This window comes from Lepidochelys kempii, chromosome 7 (assembly GCF_965140265.1).
Source record: "Lepidochelys kempii isolate rLepKem1 chromosome 7, rLepKem1.hap2, whole genome shotgun sequence".
Taxonomy (NCBI): domain Eukaryota; kingdom Metazoa; phylum Chordata; order Testudines; family Cheloniidae; genus Lepidochelys; species Lepidochelys kempii.
In genome coordinates, this window is record NC_133262.1 from 125,646,123 (window position 1) to 125,660,868 (window position 14,746).

The 14,746-nt window shown below is 52.3% G+C and overlaps 1 protein-coding gene across 2 annotated transcripts in view; it reads right to left on the bottom strand.

Annotated features, from left to right (window-relative positions):
- HPSE2 (heparanase 2 (inactive)) overlaps positions 1–14,746 on the bottom strand; it is a 272,272-nt gene that overhangs the window by 43,809 nt on the left and 213,717 nt on the right. For both annotated transcript variants that reach the window (XM_073354666.1, XM_073354667.1), the window contains exon 7: positions 5,245–5,338. In XM_073354666.1, the coding sequence (XP_073210767.1) occupies positions 5,245–5,338 (94 nt within the window). The remainder of the gene's footprint in view (positions 1–5,244; positions 5,339–14,746) is intronic.

Below are 14,746 nucleotides of genomic sequence, written 5' to 3' on the forward strand. Positions count from 1 at the left end.
ACACAGTTTGGCTCTGTGCTGCATCGCCAGCAGACCCGAGGGGGCACTTCCCCTCTGCAGCACCAGGGATGCCCGGCCTCACCCTGCTCATGTCTGAGCAGAGAGGAGGTGCCATTCTTCCCCCCGAGATGCCAGATTCTGCCCAGAGAGGAAAGGTCCCTGTGTATCGAGAGAAATGCTCGCAGCCCAGGAACGTTGAGCCAGACACTGAGCCCGAATGCAAGAGATGCTAACATCTCCGCTAGCAGGGTGCAGCGTAGACCTGTGGCACCAGAGCACCCCTGCCCGGGCACCAGCCAGCCGCAAACATGCCGTCCCTGGAGTCCCAAGACTGTGATGGCACCGAGGTGACAGGAATGGAGGCTCCACATAGAGGCCAAGTAGGCAGCAATTTACGGAAAAAACCCAGGTGCTTAGGTCCCAAATCCCAGGGTGCCAGAGCCTTGTGGCAGGTGCTGGAGCACAAGAGCCCAAGCACAAGTGACAACGCCCCCAGAAACGGAGCTTCTGTATCAGACCTGAGCCGCAGGCAGAGCAGGAAGCGGGAAAAGGAAAGTCAGGGGTGCCCGGGGACTGGAGATGAGTCAGTGCAACGTCCGTGCAGAAACTGCTTTGTTGGCCACATCACTGGAGTGGATGGGAACACTCTAAGGGAAGCGTTTATAGCCAGCAAGGGGACCCCTTCCAGGGGCCGGCTCACTCTCTACCCCACTACCGCTGCCCTCAAGGGTAGAGCTGGAGAAGTCCCGCTAGCCCTGGGCTAAGGAGCTCCTGGGAGTATCAGTACAAACCCCGAAGAGATGTGAGGTGTGATGGACGTTTCAGACAGCCAGGAGCTCCCCTCCCATGACAGGAACACCCTCCTGTGCCCAGCACAGAGCCTTCTCTCCAGATTTCCCAGCTCCTCCAGGCAGTGGTCACTAGATGTTTGCAAACGCCAAAGAACCAGGAGCATTTTTGTTCCTGGGCCAGTGTGGGCGGATGGAACACGTGGCTGGACTGGGTTCCCAGGAAAATGTTAAGGACGTCAGCGCTGAGTTGCTTCCCTCGCAGCCTGTGAGAGTCAGCATCCCTGACGGAAGGCCCAGAGGTGCTGGCATTCTGCCTATAATTATCTAAGCCCGCCACCTTCCTGAGCAGAGAGGAAGCAATAAAACAGGAGAGTGTCTGAGCCCAGCTGTGCTAATCAGCCGGCAGGATGCACTCGCTCCCAGTGAAGCTGCATCCCATTAGCGCCCAGCTCCGCGTGCTCTCAGCTGCGCTGCAAGTCCCACAGGACTCCTTCCCCCAGCCCCAGCAGCTCCTCCAGGCTTCCCGAGACTCAGGCCCCTGCAAACCCCGGTCCCTGCCGGCCTTCCCAGGGCCCTGCGCCTACCCCCAGTGGCTGCTCACGCTGCAAAGAGGAGCGATGCTGGGGCAGTTGTCATGGCATGCAACCCTGTGTAGGGTTCAGTGCTAGGGGGCACTGTGTAAAACGAACCTCAGCCGCACCTGGCAGAGCATTAAGGGGTCGAGTGATGAGCACAGCCGGGGCGTGTAGGCAAGCGCTGCAGACAGTTCCCATCCGGTACAGAACACGCCAGCAAAAGGGCATCCAGCATCTTCAGAGCAGGAACCCAAGAAAGGGTCTGAACAAGCAGAGGCCATGGGGCCCAGCACTCCCCCTTGTAACACACTGGTCCCCTACCAGTTGTCACCTCGTCCCTGCCCGCTCAGAGTGAGAAGTCTGCCAACTCTCAGCTTCTCTCAGATCGGGCCCCCTCCTCAGCTCCTTCCCTGGGCCAGCCCCACTGGGATCGCTGCCCAAGCTCTCCGGTGACACCACAGTTCTTCAGGTTTGGATCCTGTTTCCCACCTCTGAAAATGCCTCCCTTGACCTTCTCACTCCATGTGGCCATTTGTTCCCTCTGACGGCCCCCTGGAGCCTTCCCTCGCAAAGAGGGAATGAGCCCCTCCCTGCACCCATACCCAGCACAGCCGTTCATCCTCCCTGCCTGTGCCCAGCCCAGCATCCTGGTGATACACACGGTCCCTGTGACGGACGTTTCAGACAGCCAGGAGCTCCCCTCCCATGACAGGAACACCCTCCTATGCTCAGCACGGAGCCTTCTCTCCAGATTTCCCAGCTCCTCCAGGCAGTGGTCATGAGATGTTTGCAAACGCCAAAGAACCAGGAGCATTTTTGTGCTCCTTGTGCCCTTTCACTGGCTCCTTGTGCCCTTTCATTGGCTCTCACCACCAAACCCTCCAGTGGCAGGAGCACGCTAGGGTTATTTCTTGACATGGTCAGCGATTGTCCCTTCCACTTTGCTGCACGGCCCCTCAAGTCCCTTCCCCGTATTCTCTCCGCGTTGCTTTCCCATCCCTACAGTCTCTCCAGATGAGAACTGCAATAGTCAGGCAGAGCAGTGACGAGTGGTATAAAAACCTAGACAGAAGAGAGAGACAACACGTCCTCCAGGCCCTTTACCAAGGGCGTAGCCCCTCGCTGAGATTCTCCCATTTGAAGGTGTCCTGTTTTTATTGCGGGGCTCGCAACTGAGCACGCAGCGCTAACGCCCGGTCCACACTGCAGCTGAAGCCACTGGCTCCCTGGCTCAGCGCGTTTCCCGCCCAGCCGTTGCTAGCACGCTCCAGCCCCGTCTGCCGCCCAGCATGGACAGGACAGGCGTCCTGAGACTCGTGCTAGCCGGTCAGTGCTGTAGGTTCAGACGCAGCAGGCTGAGGAGTGCCGGGGTTTATAGCACCCTCAGTCACCACATGACTGCCAGGGAGAAAACAAACTGCTGTTCATGAGGACCAAGGAAACTTGTGCTAGAATCATGCCAGCAGTAACGGCTGGAACGGCGTTACAGCCGTGCTACCAAGGCCCAGCACTAGCCTGGCGTAGGGCAGACCTGCGGCCCCACTGCGTTTCCCTTGGTCACAAACACGCACTTGGATCACAGAGCGAGCTCAGGTTTAGTCTGGCCTGAGCTGTTTTCAGAAGCCCCCCAGCCTCCACTTCTCAGGTGCTGCCAGGTGCTCAAGGCCCTGCTTTTTGCTCCGTGTGGTTAGGAGCTCTGGAGGTGGGGGCCCTGCTCTGGGCTCTCCTTGCCCCTCTCCCATGTGTACGGGGCTGTTGGCCCCTCACTGAAAGTCAGTGGGGTTTTTTGGTTGGCCTCTTGCAATACCAAAAGAAAGGGGAAGGCCTGAAAAGAAATCAGGATCCTGAGACTGACAGTCCCCAGGGCCAATGGAGAGAGGCCAACGCTCCAGGTCAGCACGACTGACAGGGCAGGCAGGCCAATGGGGGAGCCAGGGGCCTGGGGGCCCGTCCTCGGGGTGAGCTGGGGCAGAGCTAAGGGGAGAGCAGCACCAGAGCCAGCGGAAGCAGAGCAGGAGCCCAGCAGGCGGAGGCGGGCTGGAGGCAGGGCAGCAGCACGGAGCCCACCGACGGGCAGCCTGGAGCTGCGGGGCCGGAGCCGGGGAGCAGACGCGGGCCGGGCCTCACAGAGTCCTGCAGCTGAGCGCAGCGAGCGGCTGGGGAGAGACGGGGTCCCTGGGCAGAGGGCCCAGCGCAGGGAGACGTTGCCAGAGAAGAGGCCTTGCAGGCTGGACTCAGAGCGGGGTTGTGACCCTGACAGGGGGTCTAATGCTGGGGAGAAGGGTCCTGTCACATAGAGCCTGAGGGCGTGGGGCCACCCCCAGAGCAGAGTCTGGCCCGCGGTGTCACCGCAGCGTGGCCAGGGCCTGGACGGGGGCCTGGGACATGTGAGGAGCAGACTGGGAACTTTCCTTATGGCCCAGAGACACGGATTGTGCGTCCCCGTGCCCACAGGGCGGGGTCTTGTTTTCCTTTACCTTTTCCATTTTTCCATATTTTTCTTACAGTTGCTGTTTAATAAATCATATGTGGTTTGAACGGAATGCAGGGATCAGTGGGGCAGGGACGTGGCCAGTGTGGAGAGATCACCGCAGAGAGGGGACACCCTAAGCCCTGTCTTAAGTGACCACAACAAGACTGGGGTTCAGCCTCCCAGGGATCAGGGTCACGAGGACTCTGCCATGCACGTTGGAGTCTATTTTTGAAAATGCGAAACTGCAGAACTGGACACCATCAGATTAGGCCTGAATAAAGAGTGGGAGTGGTTGGGTCATTACAAAACCTAAACCTAGTTTCCCCCATACTAATTTCCCCCTACCGTTACTCATACCTTCTTGTCAACAGTCTGAAATGGGCCACTCCCATTACCCCTACAAAAGTTATTTTTCCTCCCTTGGTATCCTGCTGTCAATTGAATTGTCTCATTAGACTGACCTCACACTTGGTAAGGCAACTCCCATCTTTTCATGTATTTATACCTGCTCCTGTATTTTCCACTCCATGCATCTGATGAAGTGGGTTTTAGCCCACAAAAGCTTATGCCCAAATTGATAGGTTAGTCTCTAAGGTGCCACAAGGGCTCCTCATTGTTTTTGCTGATACAGACTAACATGGCTCCCCCTCTGAAACTTAGTGGTCTGTTGAACACAGTATCTACTTCAATGCTGCTTCCTTCAGGGACTTGGGAGGCAAGTCGCGAGAGATGGCTTATTTCAATAAGTTTGGCTTTGCCACCCATTCCTTCGCCTGCTGCAGCATCCCACTCGCTACGCCAACAATTGCAGCAGCCCCAAGAATCCTCCCCCTGCATTGCCCAGGTACCCTTGAGCCCAGCCCATTTCACGCTCTGCTCCTCTGAAGTCCCATGCACTGTGTTACTTCCTTTCCCGCAGGCCTCACTCAGCATTTCACACCTGTTACTACCATGAGTCCCCTGCAGGGGCTATTCCACTGCTACCCCCCTGATCAGCCCTGGCTGGTTCCCATTTGTTAGCCACACTCTGCAAGGAGGCTGGGAGTTCGGCCACCTCCAGTGGCCCGGCTCCTTAGTCAGCTTTCCCAGTCAGAGTCTGGTAGCTGCCATCCCCCATGACCACCACCTGGCTTGACTCGCAGCCCCTTTTGCCTGCACAGGGGCTTCCTGACCTCCCTGGCGAGAGCCAGGTGATTAACAACTGAAAACATGCCAGACTCAAGAGCAGCCAAGATCAAGGCCCCGTCTCTCTCAGCAGTTCCACTGCTGAACACTACTCCTGAGACCAAACGTGCGCACAATTAGGGTCAGTCGTGCAGGTCCCCGACCAGAAGCCTGTGCCAAACCGCAGCCACTAGAGCTGGGTCGCCCTTTCACCCCGCGCAGTCCCTTGGCACTCACGCACTTTCTGGATTTTCCTGATCTGGTCAGAGAGCGTGTCTAACAGGCGTGTTTTCAGGAAGTCCGTCACTTTGGCCACTCGGCCATCAATGTAGTAACTGGAATGAGAATAAGAAGGCAAGAATCAGACAGGAACTACAGCAAGGAGCTGGGAGTAACTCTGTCCCTGACCTTGTCTTCTAAATGTCTGCTGGGCCACACCCAGATGGCTCCTTCACTCAGGCTGCTCATGGACTGGGAAGAGTCCCTAACCTGGGATGGCCCCTGCCTCATTCCCCCTTCCCAAGCACTGAACCCTAGCCATGTCTGTCGCTGGGCTCCTCCGTGAGCTCCCGGTCACATATGTATGTAACAGTTTGATCAAGGCATGGAGTGAACTGCACCTGAAGTGCCAAATGCTCACCTGGAGCAGAAATTACTGGGAGGAGCTGGGATCTCGCTCTCTACTCTTCCGAACACTCAGGGTAGATAACAGGGCAATGGGCATGTAGCAGATACGTCGTAGGGAAGTCAGAAGACAAGGAGTTGGCAGCCGTATCGTGCAGGGATGTTGTAAAGTTCTACTGATTACTCTCTGTGAAGTGCTCTGAGATATCCCACTGAACAGTGAGCAACACCTGGCAGCGGAGGGGTGGAAATTATAGACCTGACCATGTCAAACTGCTGTGTAAGTCTGTGTGAATCCTGGCTTCTCTTCGTAAGATCAGTGCTCTGTCCTTGGACTCCCCCAGAACAGCAGTTAAACCCAACCGCCAGCTGCCAGTGCTCACAGAGACTATTGCCAGGGAAAGGGCCATACGAGCATCCTTCTCTACCTTCCACCTCCGAGGTCTCGTGTACAATACACGTCAGGAATCCAGAGGCTGCACCTGCTGCCAGTCCACTGTCCATGATGCCCAGGGACAAACTGGCAAGTTTTGTTTTCTGTGGCTTGAGGCACCAGATTCTGGTGAGTGCTTAAAGCAGTGGGGAGAGGAGAGCACACTGAAGTACTGTGTGCCAAATCATCCCCATGAAGAGAGCCCAGGTGAGGTCTATGCACCACGGGCATCCCAGCCAAGGCCCAGCAGACTTACGATGCAGAAACCTTCAGCACAGGGGTCAATTTCACACCATGCAAGATGGATACCCGATACCACACAGAGTGACAAGGACTAACTGGGGCCTGGTGGTCACCCTAACAGCAGATTTGTAATTGTAAATGCCCTATAGCCAAAAGTCCCTCTCCTCCTTCAGGTCCCTTCTAGAGACACATTTCTCTGTGCTGCCCACAAATCAAACCATAACCTATGCCACTCAAACACCTGCTCCACTCCAGCAGCTTGTAGGCAAGGGAAGTACGAAAGAGGGACCTTGCAGTATGTCTTGTCTTATCTGGGTCTTTAGCTGCAAGCTGCTAGGGGCAGAGGCTGTCCTCAGTGGTGTTTCGTACGGCACTCAGCATATCATCATCACTTAAATAATAACGTCATTAAATCCCTGACCATGCCGTGAACAGACCACGAATAGCCGGTACCCATGGGACTATACTTTTTACAAGTGAGTTACAAAAACAGCGGGCCCCGGGAATGGCAGGTATTTGAATTTTAGTGAGGGACAGACGCTCTCAAGGACTGAACTGAAAAGCTCATTTAGACTGGCTTGGATGAAAGCACTGTCCCATGGGTTGAAAACTAGCTGAAAGATCAAACAAAGGGTTATGTTAACGGACATGGACAGCAGTTTGGGAGAAGTGTCTACTGAGTGCTGCAGGGATCGATGTCACTTGACACCTTCGTTACTGATCTGGACAGAGAGGGAATGGCACACTAACGTATTCACAAGTGATGATGGGTGGGAAGGTTCTATGAACATCCGTGACAAAAAGAGCAACGTTACCTGAGATTAGAGACAGGGGCAGGAAATAGAATGAAAACCAGCTTGGAAAATATAGCTCACTGAGCTGTGAAAGGCAGGTATTCACTGGGAGGGAGCTGTCTGGGAAGCAAGGATCATAGAAAGGCCTAGATGTGAAGGAAAGCATGTTACTGATGAATCTGTAACATGATACAGCAGCAAAAGAGCTATCTGATTTTGGGCTGCAAAAGCCCAGAAGACATCCTGGAGTGAGGTGGGAATAGGCAGCCTGGCACTGGGAGGACAGGTGGCTCTGCCATTGTCCCAGAGTACTGCAGTTAGTTCTGGGCACCACATCATCAGAAAGACACTGGTTGGCGTCCCAAGAAAAGCAACAGCAAGTATCAGAGAACTGGAGGAACTGCTTACTGAGGAAAGCTGAAAAATGCTGAACGTGTCTAGCTTGGCTGAGTGGTAAGTAAGGGGACTTGACGCAAACCTATGAAGGGTTAAACACTATTGAGGAAGAAGATTTATTAAGCAGAGTAAAAGGGAAGATAACTAGGAGTAATGAGACGAAAGTAAAAAAAGAAACATTGAGCTTCAATATCAGGAAAACCTCTGTGAAAGCCTGTGGAACTGTCTTCATCTCATGGGACATTTAACTAGGGGAGGGAACCAGCAGGAGACTGCATACCATTCACTAGGGACCTCTTGCAAATCTAATATCATGGTGTGACGATGTGAGGCAGCAGGGAGGGGGGAGGGTTGACCTGGGAATGTGCCCTGGGGAGGGGAGACCTGAGAGCCTGTCACCTGAGCCAGGAGGGGGAGGTGACACCTCTGCCAGGAATGTGGAGGGAGGCTGCAGCAGGGAACCTGCTGGGGGGGTTTAGTTTCAGTTTGGGGCTGGGTGGAGGAACACAGGGAACCCCAGGGCTGGGGTCTAAGCTCCCTGCTCCCCCAGAAGGACGTGACTGAGGGGTCCTGGGTGTACCCACAAGCTCTGTTGTGGACTGTGTTCCTGTTGTCCAATAAACCTTCTGTTTTACTGGCTGGCTGAGAGTCTCAGTGGATCCCAGGAAGAGGGGGGCAGGGCCCGGACTCCCCCGCACTCCGTGACACATGGAAAGTTCTTAGCTACTCCAGCAATGGATGCTACAGGAACCCAAAACCGGACATACAGATTTAAAACTAAACTAGGCCAAGCTCAAGAACTGTCAGGAACTCTCCTGCTTTGGCACCACAATGAACTGAATCATCGAATGGGCCTTTTCCATTCCTCTTTTACATGGATCAAACTTAGGCAAGTCCATCCAAAGCCTTAAAAAAAGTAAATAAAAGCACTTTAAAAATCCATGTGTGACTTTAGCAATTGTAATGTCTTTACAGCACGAGAAATGTCTGCCAGGTTTGGATTCCTTCTGATTCTACACACAAGATGCAATGAAATCAAGTGTGCTGGACAAAAGAGTCACATCAATCCAGCCTCAGAAAAGCCAAGAGCAGCCACACAAAGGTAGAGTATTCACAAATCATTAAAGATCTCGCCCCCAGAACAATGATTTCTGTTTAGGAATACTGCAGCTAGATCAAAGGGAGGATTCACCACAAAGTGAGGATGGGTGTTCGGCATGGAGGGGCAGCACCATATCTGCCTTTCGAACACGGGATGAAGAGGTCTTGGTCATATTAGCAAATGGAATTTCTAGGAAAAGGCAGTATAGCGCTTTTAGCACCATGTAATGCTGTGTTTGTTCATGTGGGTCATAACCTCCAGACAGCATCTGCAGCTCAGAAATGATATGGTCAGAGACACCGCCCACTTTACTAGTGACATGCACAGCTTTTAGAAAGAACTTGCACCACAGTTACCATCAAGCATTCCCCAAGATCTCACTGCTTTTTCGATCAACTCAACAGAACTTGTCCGTCATAGTGCCACCTGGTGATGCCCAATAATATTACAAAAAGAAAAGGAGGACTTGTGGCACCTTAGAGACTAACCAATTTGCTCATATAAATGGGTTAGTCTCTGAGGTGCCACAAGTCCTCCTTTTCTTTTTGCGAATACAGACTAACACGGCTGCTACTCTGAAACCAATAATATTACAAGTCACTTACCTTGATCCCACAAGGAGAAACTCCACTATAGTCTGGTTCAGTTTAATAAAATGATGTGCTATCCAGTACCTGATGTCTCATAAGGAATCAGTCAGGTTGCAGCTGACAGATTAGAGAGCAGAGCGGGCTAAGGTGTCATCTACACACGAGCAGAAACGCAGGCTGAGCTGGCTAACAATAGCTCTCAGCAGAAGCAGAGAGAGATGTAGAACAGAGTTGTTCCTTAAGAAGGACACTGAAGGAACCTATGGCTATATGAGCAGATTTGGGGTTTTACAAGAAACGACCGCTAACCAGTGAGAGCGATCAGGTTTAATGCACACCAAGACCATGCCCAAAAGCTGAGCAGCACATTATGGACTCATGAAGAGAAATCAGAAAGCAAGTGGTCAGCCAGCAAAGCAATGGATGAATCGTGCGAGATCCAGAGACAGAGGTTCTTGAGGGAGAATGCTTGGTCCTGGGACGAGCAATCAGAGGAGATCAGCACAAGACAAAGGCTGAAGTGTCTTGCTGTGAGCTCTGAAGAGGATGTGGAGCCAAAGCCTTCCTGCCATTATCAAAGCCAAGACAATACTGACATCCCCAGCCATGCACACAAAGGCACCAGAGCTCCCACAAGCCTGGGAGGCATGCAGAGCAGACTCAGCTATGGACAATGCTATGCAAATCTAATTGTTCATCATTTAGTAATTCCTGTCATGACCATGATAGAAATACAGCCCACAGAAAGAGAGGCACTCAACAAATTAATGACTGGACAGCAAGCACCGTACAGGCTACCATTGCCTGATGCTCATTAGACAGTTCAGATGCCATCGCCTCTAAAAGTGCCATTGAACACAGAGCTAGTGTGTATAAACCTCGCAGGGCCAGCTCATGAAGTTATACTATTGAAACAGAGCAAAGGTTAGAGTGACTATAGAGTTCCCTACACGCCTCGGGAATCTGTATGCATGAAGTCAATACAAGCAGTGCATTTTACAAATCGCTGTCATGCTTCGGGATACAGTTAAGACCAGTGAGAGGCTGTGTTTCTCTGCTTGTATCACAACCTTGAGTGCCCCAAAATGCTTCTGCTATGTGTCAGCCTGGGACACACACAGCCGGCAGCCAGCATGCACTTTGTGTTCTGTAAGTAGGACAGCTCTGCCAGTTATCCCAGACCCACTCTTGACATTAACCCAGTCTGGTAAAGACATCAGGTGACCCCAACACACTCCTAAATCCGAACTTCCCAAAACCCATGTGCCCTGCAATGCCCAGCCCTCTCTTGTAACAATCCGAGGAATAATACCGTCCATTTGTTCCTTTAAATAGACAGAACCCGGCAGCTTGACACACAAACTGGAGTTAATGAACACTTTAATTCAAACACAGCACTGTTGGTGTAGATGAAACAAGCTTTTTAGCAAAAGAAGATAGGATTTCAAGTGAGTTCAAATACAAGGGATAAAGTTCAAAATGGTTACAAGCAAATAAAAAGGAAAACACAAATGTAAAAGTCTAAAACTTACTCTAGCAAGGTGCAGGCTTTGTTCACGATGGCTGTTCTCACTCACCGTCTTCCAGCAAGATGGTGGCTGCCCCCTCCCCACCAGGATTCCCCCAAAGCCCCAAAGTGTTGGTTCCTTGTCGTCTCAGGTAAAAGAGAGAACTGGGGCTTTTCTGCCCCTCTCTTTTACAGTCCAGTGAACTTTGGAAATGGATTCTTCTGAAGAATACCCTGCAGAGCAAAGTTTATTCAAGCTTTGAGGAAGGCGACATGGAGGCTGGTGGTGAAGGAAGCTCCTTGCTGTTTTTTACCACTGCTGCTGTTTGCTAAAATGGAAATTGTTCTGTTTCCTGCAACTCCCCGCCCTGCGGTCTTGATGGCCCTGTTTACTTCTTATATGTAAACTGCGGTAAACCCACAGCCCTATGTTTAGGACAGACCTGTTTAACACCTTCCCCTAGGAATTGTTTAAAATCATCAGCAGTTGCTGCATTAATCGCCCCGTCTGGAGAGGAGGAGGAGGAGTTATTAGTGTCTGGGGAGATGCCTGCTCAGGACTGTTCTCCTATTCCTCTGCTGGTTCTTCGTGGGGCTCAGATGGTATCGTCGCTGATGGTGGTAGCAGAGATCTAATGCTCTCCCTATGTGGACTGAGGGGTCTGCTGTACTGCCTTCTGTACGGCCCACAAGGGTCCCAGTAGGGCCAGTGTGTAGGAAACAGCATGGGTGGGCCCATCCGTGGGGGTCCATACCAGGGTGGTACCTCCTGTCTGTATGTCGACCTTGATTATAAAGGTCCAGATGTTATGGTCGATCTGACAGGAGAGGAATGGTGTGAGGAAAACACCCTCCCTTCCTCATCATCAGCCTCCTCGCTTGAGAATGTGGGAGCTACTGGTGATAAGGGGTACTCTGGTACTGCGTGCACTGGGAAGATATCGGTGCCCAGAAGCGGGGACTCCCATGTTGAGGACACCAACAGATCCTTCTAGTGATTGGTGCGGTGCTGGAGGCTTCGGTGCTGAGGAGGTCGGTGCCGGCACTTCATTGGTGTAGCAGTTGGTGCTGGTGGCACCGCTGTTGTGTCAACATAGAAGCACTGGGGGTGTCAGAGTGGGTCTCAGGGCCGTCTCCTTCAGCGGCATTGACAGTGCTGTGGTGGAGGAGGCAGGCTTGGTCTTGCCACTCAACTCTGCACTGAAGCGCTGGGGAGTGGCAGAGGCCACTGTGCAGGTGGCGCTGGAGGATCCTGGTGCCTCGTATGTGCTGAGCCGCGGTCAGCACTGAGGAGAGCAGCCTGGTTGGAGAACGCTTTCTCTTGGTCTACTCTCCGCGAGGTGAAGTAGAAGCTTGCTTCCTCTATGATTTTTTTGAGGAATGAGCCTTAGCCGAGTTCGGAGAGGTCTCCAGTGAGCTATTCCCAGTGGGGTCTGTTGTCCTGGGTCTGAAGCTGGCCATAGGGACTTTTCCATCAGATGAGTTTAAGCCTCAGGTCTCTGTCTCTGCGAGCCCGGGCTTTGAGGTTGCTGCAGTGAGAGCACTTCTAAGGGATGTGCAACTCACGCAAGCAACAAACACATTGCAAGTGTCCATCCGACATTGGAACCGCTTCCCTGCGTGTCATGCAGTGTTTGAAGCCAGGTGAACCAGGCATTTTTTCCAGTTCACAGCCATTATCCTACCTCTGCTACAGATTTGTTGGGTTTTTTTGAGAAAGAAGAAAGAAAGGTAAGTGTGACGTTCTGTACCTCGTAGGAACACCCTGCACCCCCATGTTCATCCTTGTAAAATGACTGTACAGTATCCAATGCAAAGTTTGTCACGTCGGGTGTCTTCGGAAGGCTCATGATGCACCGAGCAATGTTGCTATAGTAATGTTATAGGTTGTAATTTCATGTATATAATTATGAGACTGAAAATGTGTCTTCATGGCTTAAAATAAGCCCAGGCAAAATCTCTCCAAGAGCAGAGAGGCAGTTCACACTGCATCATGGCAGGTATGGGACAAACCCAGCCCAGTCCCACGGGAAGAAAGGACGCTGGCCCAGGCAGCAACTAAAGGATCTGTTGGACTCTTGAGTGAGTCACCCCCCTTCCTTTGGTCAGTTTGGGACTGCGGTGAGGTAATGCTCATCTGACTCTGAAGGGGAGGGGGCAAAGCCAAGGGGGAAGAAAGAACATTATAAAAGGGAGAGACGTTTGCCATGCTCTTCCTCTCTCTTCCATCTATATCTACAGACACCACCACCAAGTGACTGAAGCGCTGATCAAAGGGGAGAGCCTGGCTGAAGAGCAACCAGCCAGCCTGTGGTGAGAAGCATCTAAGTTTGTAAGGGCACTGAAAGTGTTAAGATCAGCTTAGAATGCGTTTTGCTTTTATTTCATTTGACCAAATCTGACTTGTTGTGCTTTGACTTATAATCACTTAAAATTTGTCTTTTGTAGTTAATACATTTGCTTGTTTATTCTACCTGAAGCAGTGCATTTGGTTTGAAGCGTGTCAGAGACTCCCCTTGGGATAACAAGCCTGGTACATATAAATTTCTTTGTTAAATTGACAAACTCATATAAGCTTGCAGCGTCCAGCGGGCATAACTGGACGCTGCAAGACGGAGGTTCCTGGGGTTGTGTCTGGGACCGGAGATATTGGCTAGTGTCATTCGCTTGCACAATCCAAGGAGCAGCTGACATGCCAGAGGCTGTGAGTGACCAGCCCAGGCGTGGGGGTTCTCACAGCAGAGCAGGGTCAGGCTGGCTCCCAGACTCAAGGACTGGAGTGACCCAGCAGATCACTGGTCCAGATAACACCAAGGGAACGTCACAGTAAGTAACTATCCAATAATTAAAACATATGCTATCTAAATCACCATAACACTCTTTGAACAGTAGGACGATCTACCTTTGCAGGGTTGCTGCGGCTCCATCTCAGGCCAGGGACAGTTGAGAAGGAACCGTGGAGGTCGGGTCGCACACGCACTAGACAAGGCGCCAATGGCACCACGACTGGCATGGGGCCTGCGGCTGGAGCTCTCCGAGTGAAGGTGCAGGGATGCACCAGCTCCTCAAGGGGAGCATCCACAGGGACATCACTAGAAGAACAAGCCTGGGATACTTCCTACTCTCCTCTCATGATGTACATGGATCTCAGCATCATCCTCCGTTTCCCCAGGGTACACCGCCAGCAGCAGTCCCATAGCTCCTTGGTGTCCTGGTCAGCTGGCAAGTCTGGCAGGTCTGCTGAGTCCTCAGTGCTGCAGAAGTCCACTTTGGGCTCCTGCTCCAGCAGCAGGTGGGAAGTGTCTGGCTCCTCCGGTGGCTCCATCCCAACTGAGCTGCAAGGCCAACCTTCTGTACTTCCTGTCCCACCCCTCAGCTTCCAGCGGAGCGGACGCCGGTGTCCTGGCTTCACCCACCAAGGGGCGGGCGCAGGTCCCTCCCTGTCAGTCTTGGAGGGAGGCCATGCCCCCTCGCTACAAGCCTTTAGTTTTACGACCATACTAGTGGAGAGAGATCACTTAGGACCCTGATTTCTTTTGAAAGACATAGGGCTGGAGTGGTTAAGCTGTCACACCATGGCGTAGCATTCTCTATGACAGAATAATTCTGTTCCGGGGGGTCACTTCCTGGCTTCAGAAAGCTATGGGGGGTTTCTTGCTACTCTTGCCAGTGCCATCAGAGCAGCACCTAGGCCAACGTCTGCAGTGTCTGCGCAGCTCCAACGTTCTGTCAAAATCTGGACTGGCCAGAACAGGGTTTTCCCACAAGTTTTTCTTAGCCTCACCAAACCCTCTTGACATGCCTTTGACCATATGGCTTTGGCTTGGTCTTTTTACATACGTTGATGTTTTGCAACGTCACTGACCCCCCAAACGAACTGTCGGTAATGGCTTACCAGACCTATGAAAGACTGGAACTGCTTCTTGGTGTGGGGCACAGATCATTTAGCAATAACTTCAACCTTTAAGGGATCAGGTGAGATTTGATCACCTACCCAACGTCCCAAATAAGGCATGTGGCTGCTCCAAGTTTATATTTAGACTTTTATAGTCAG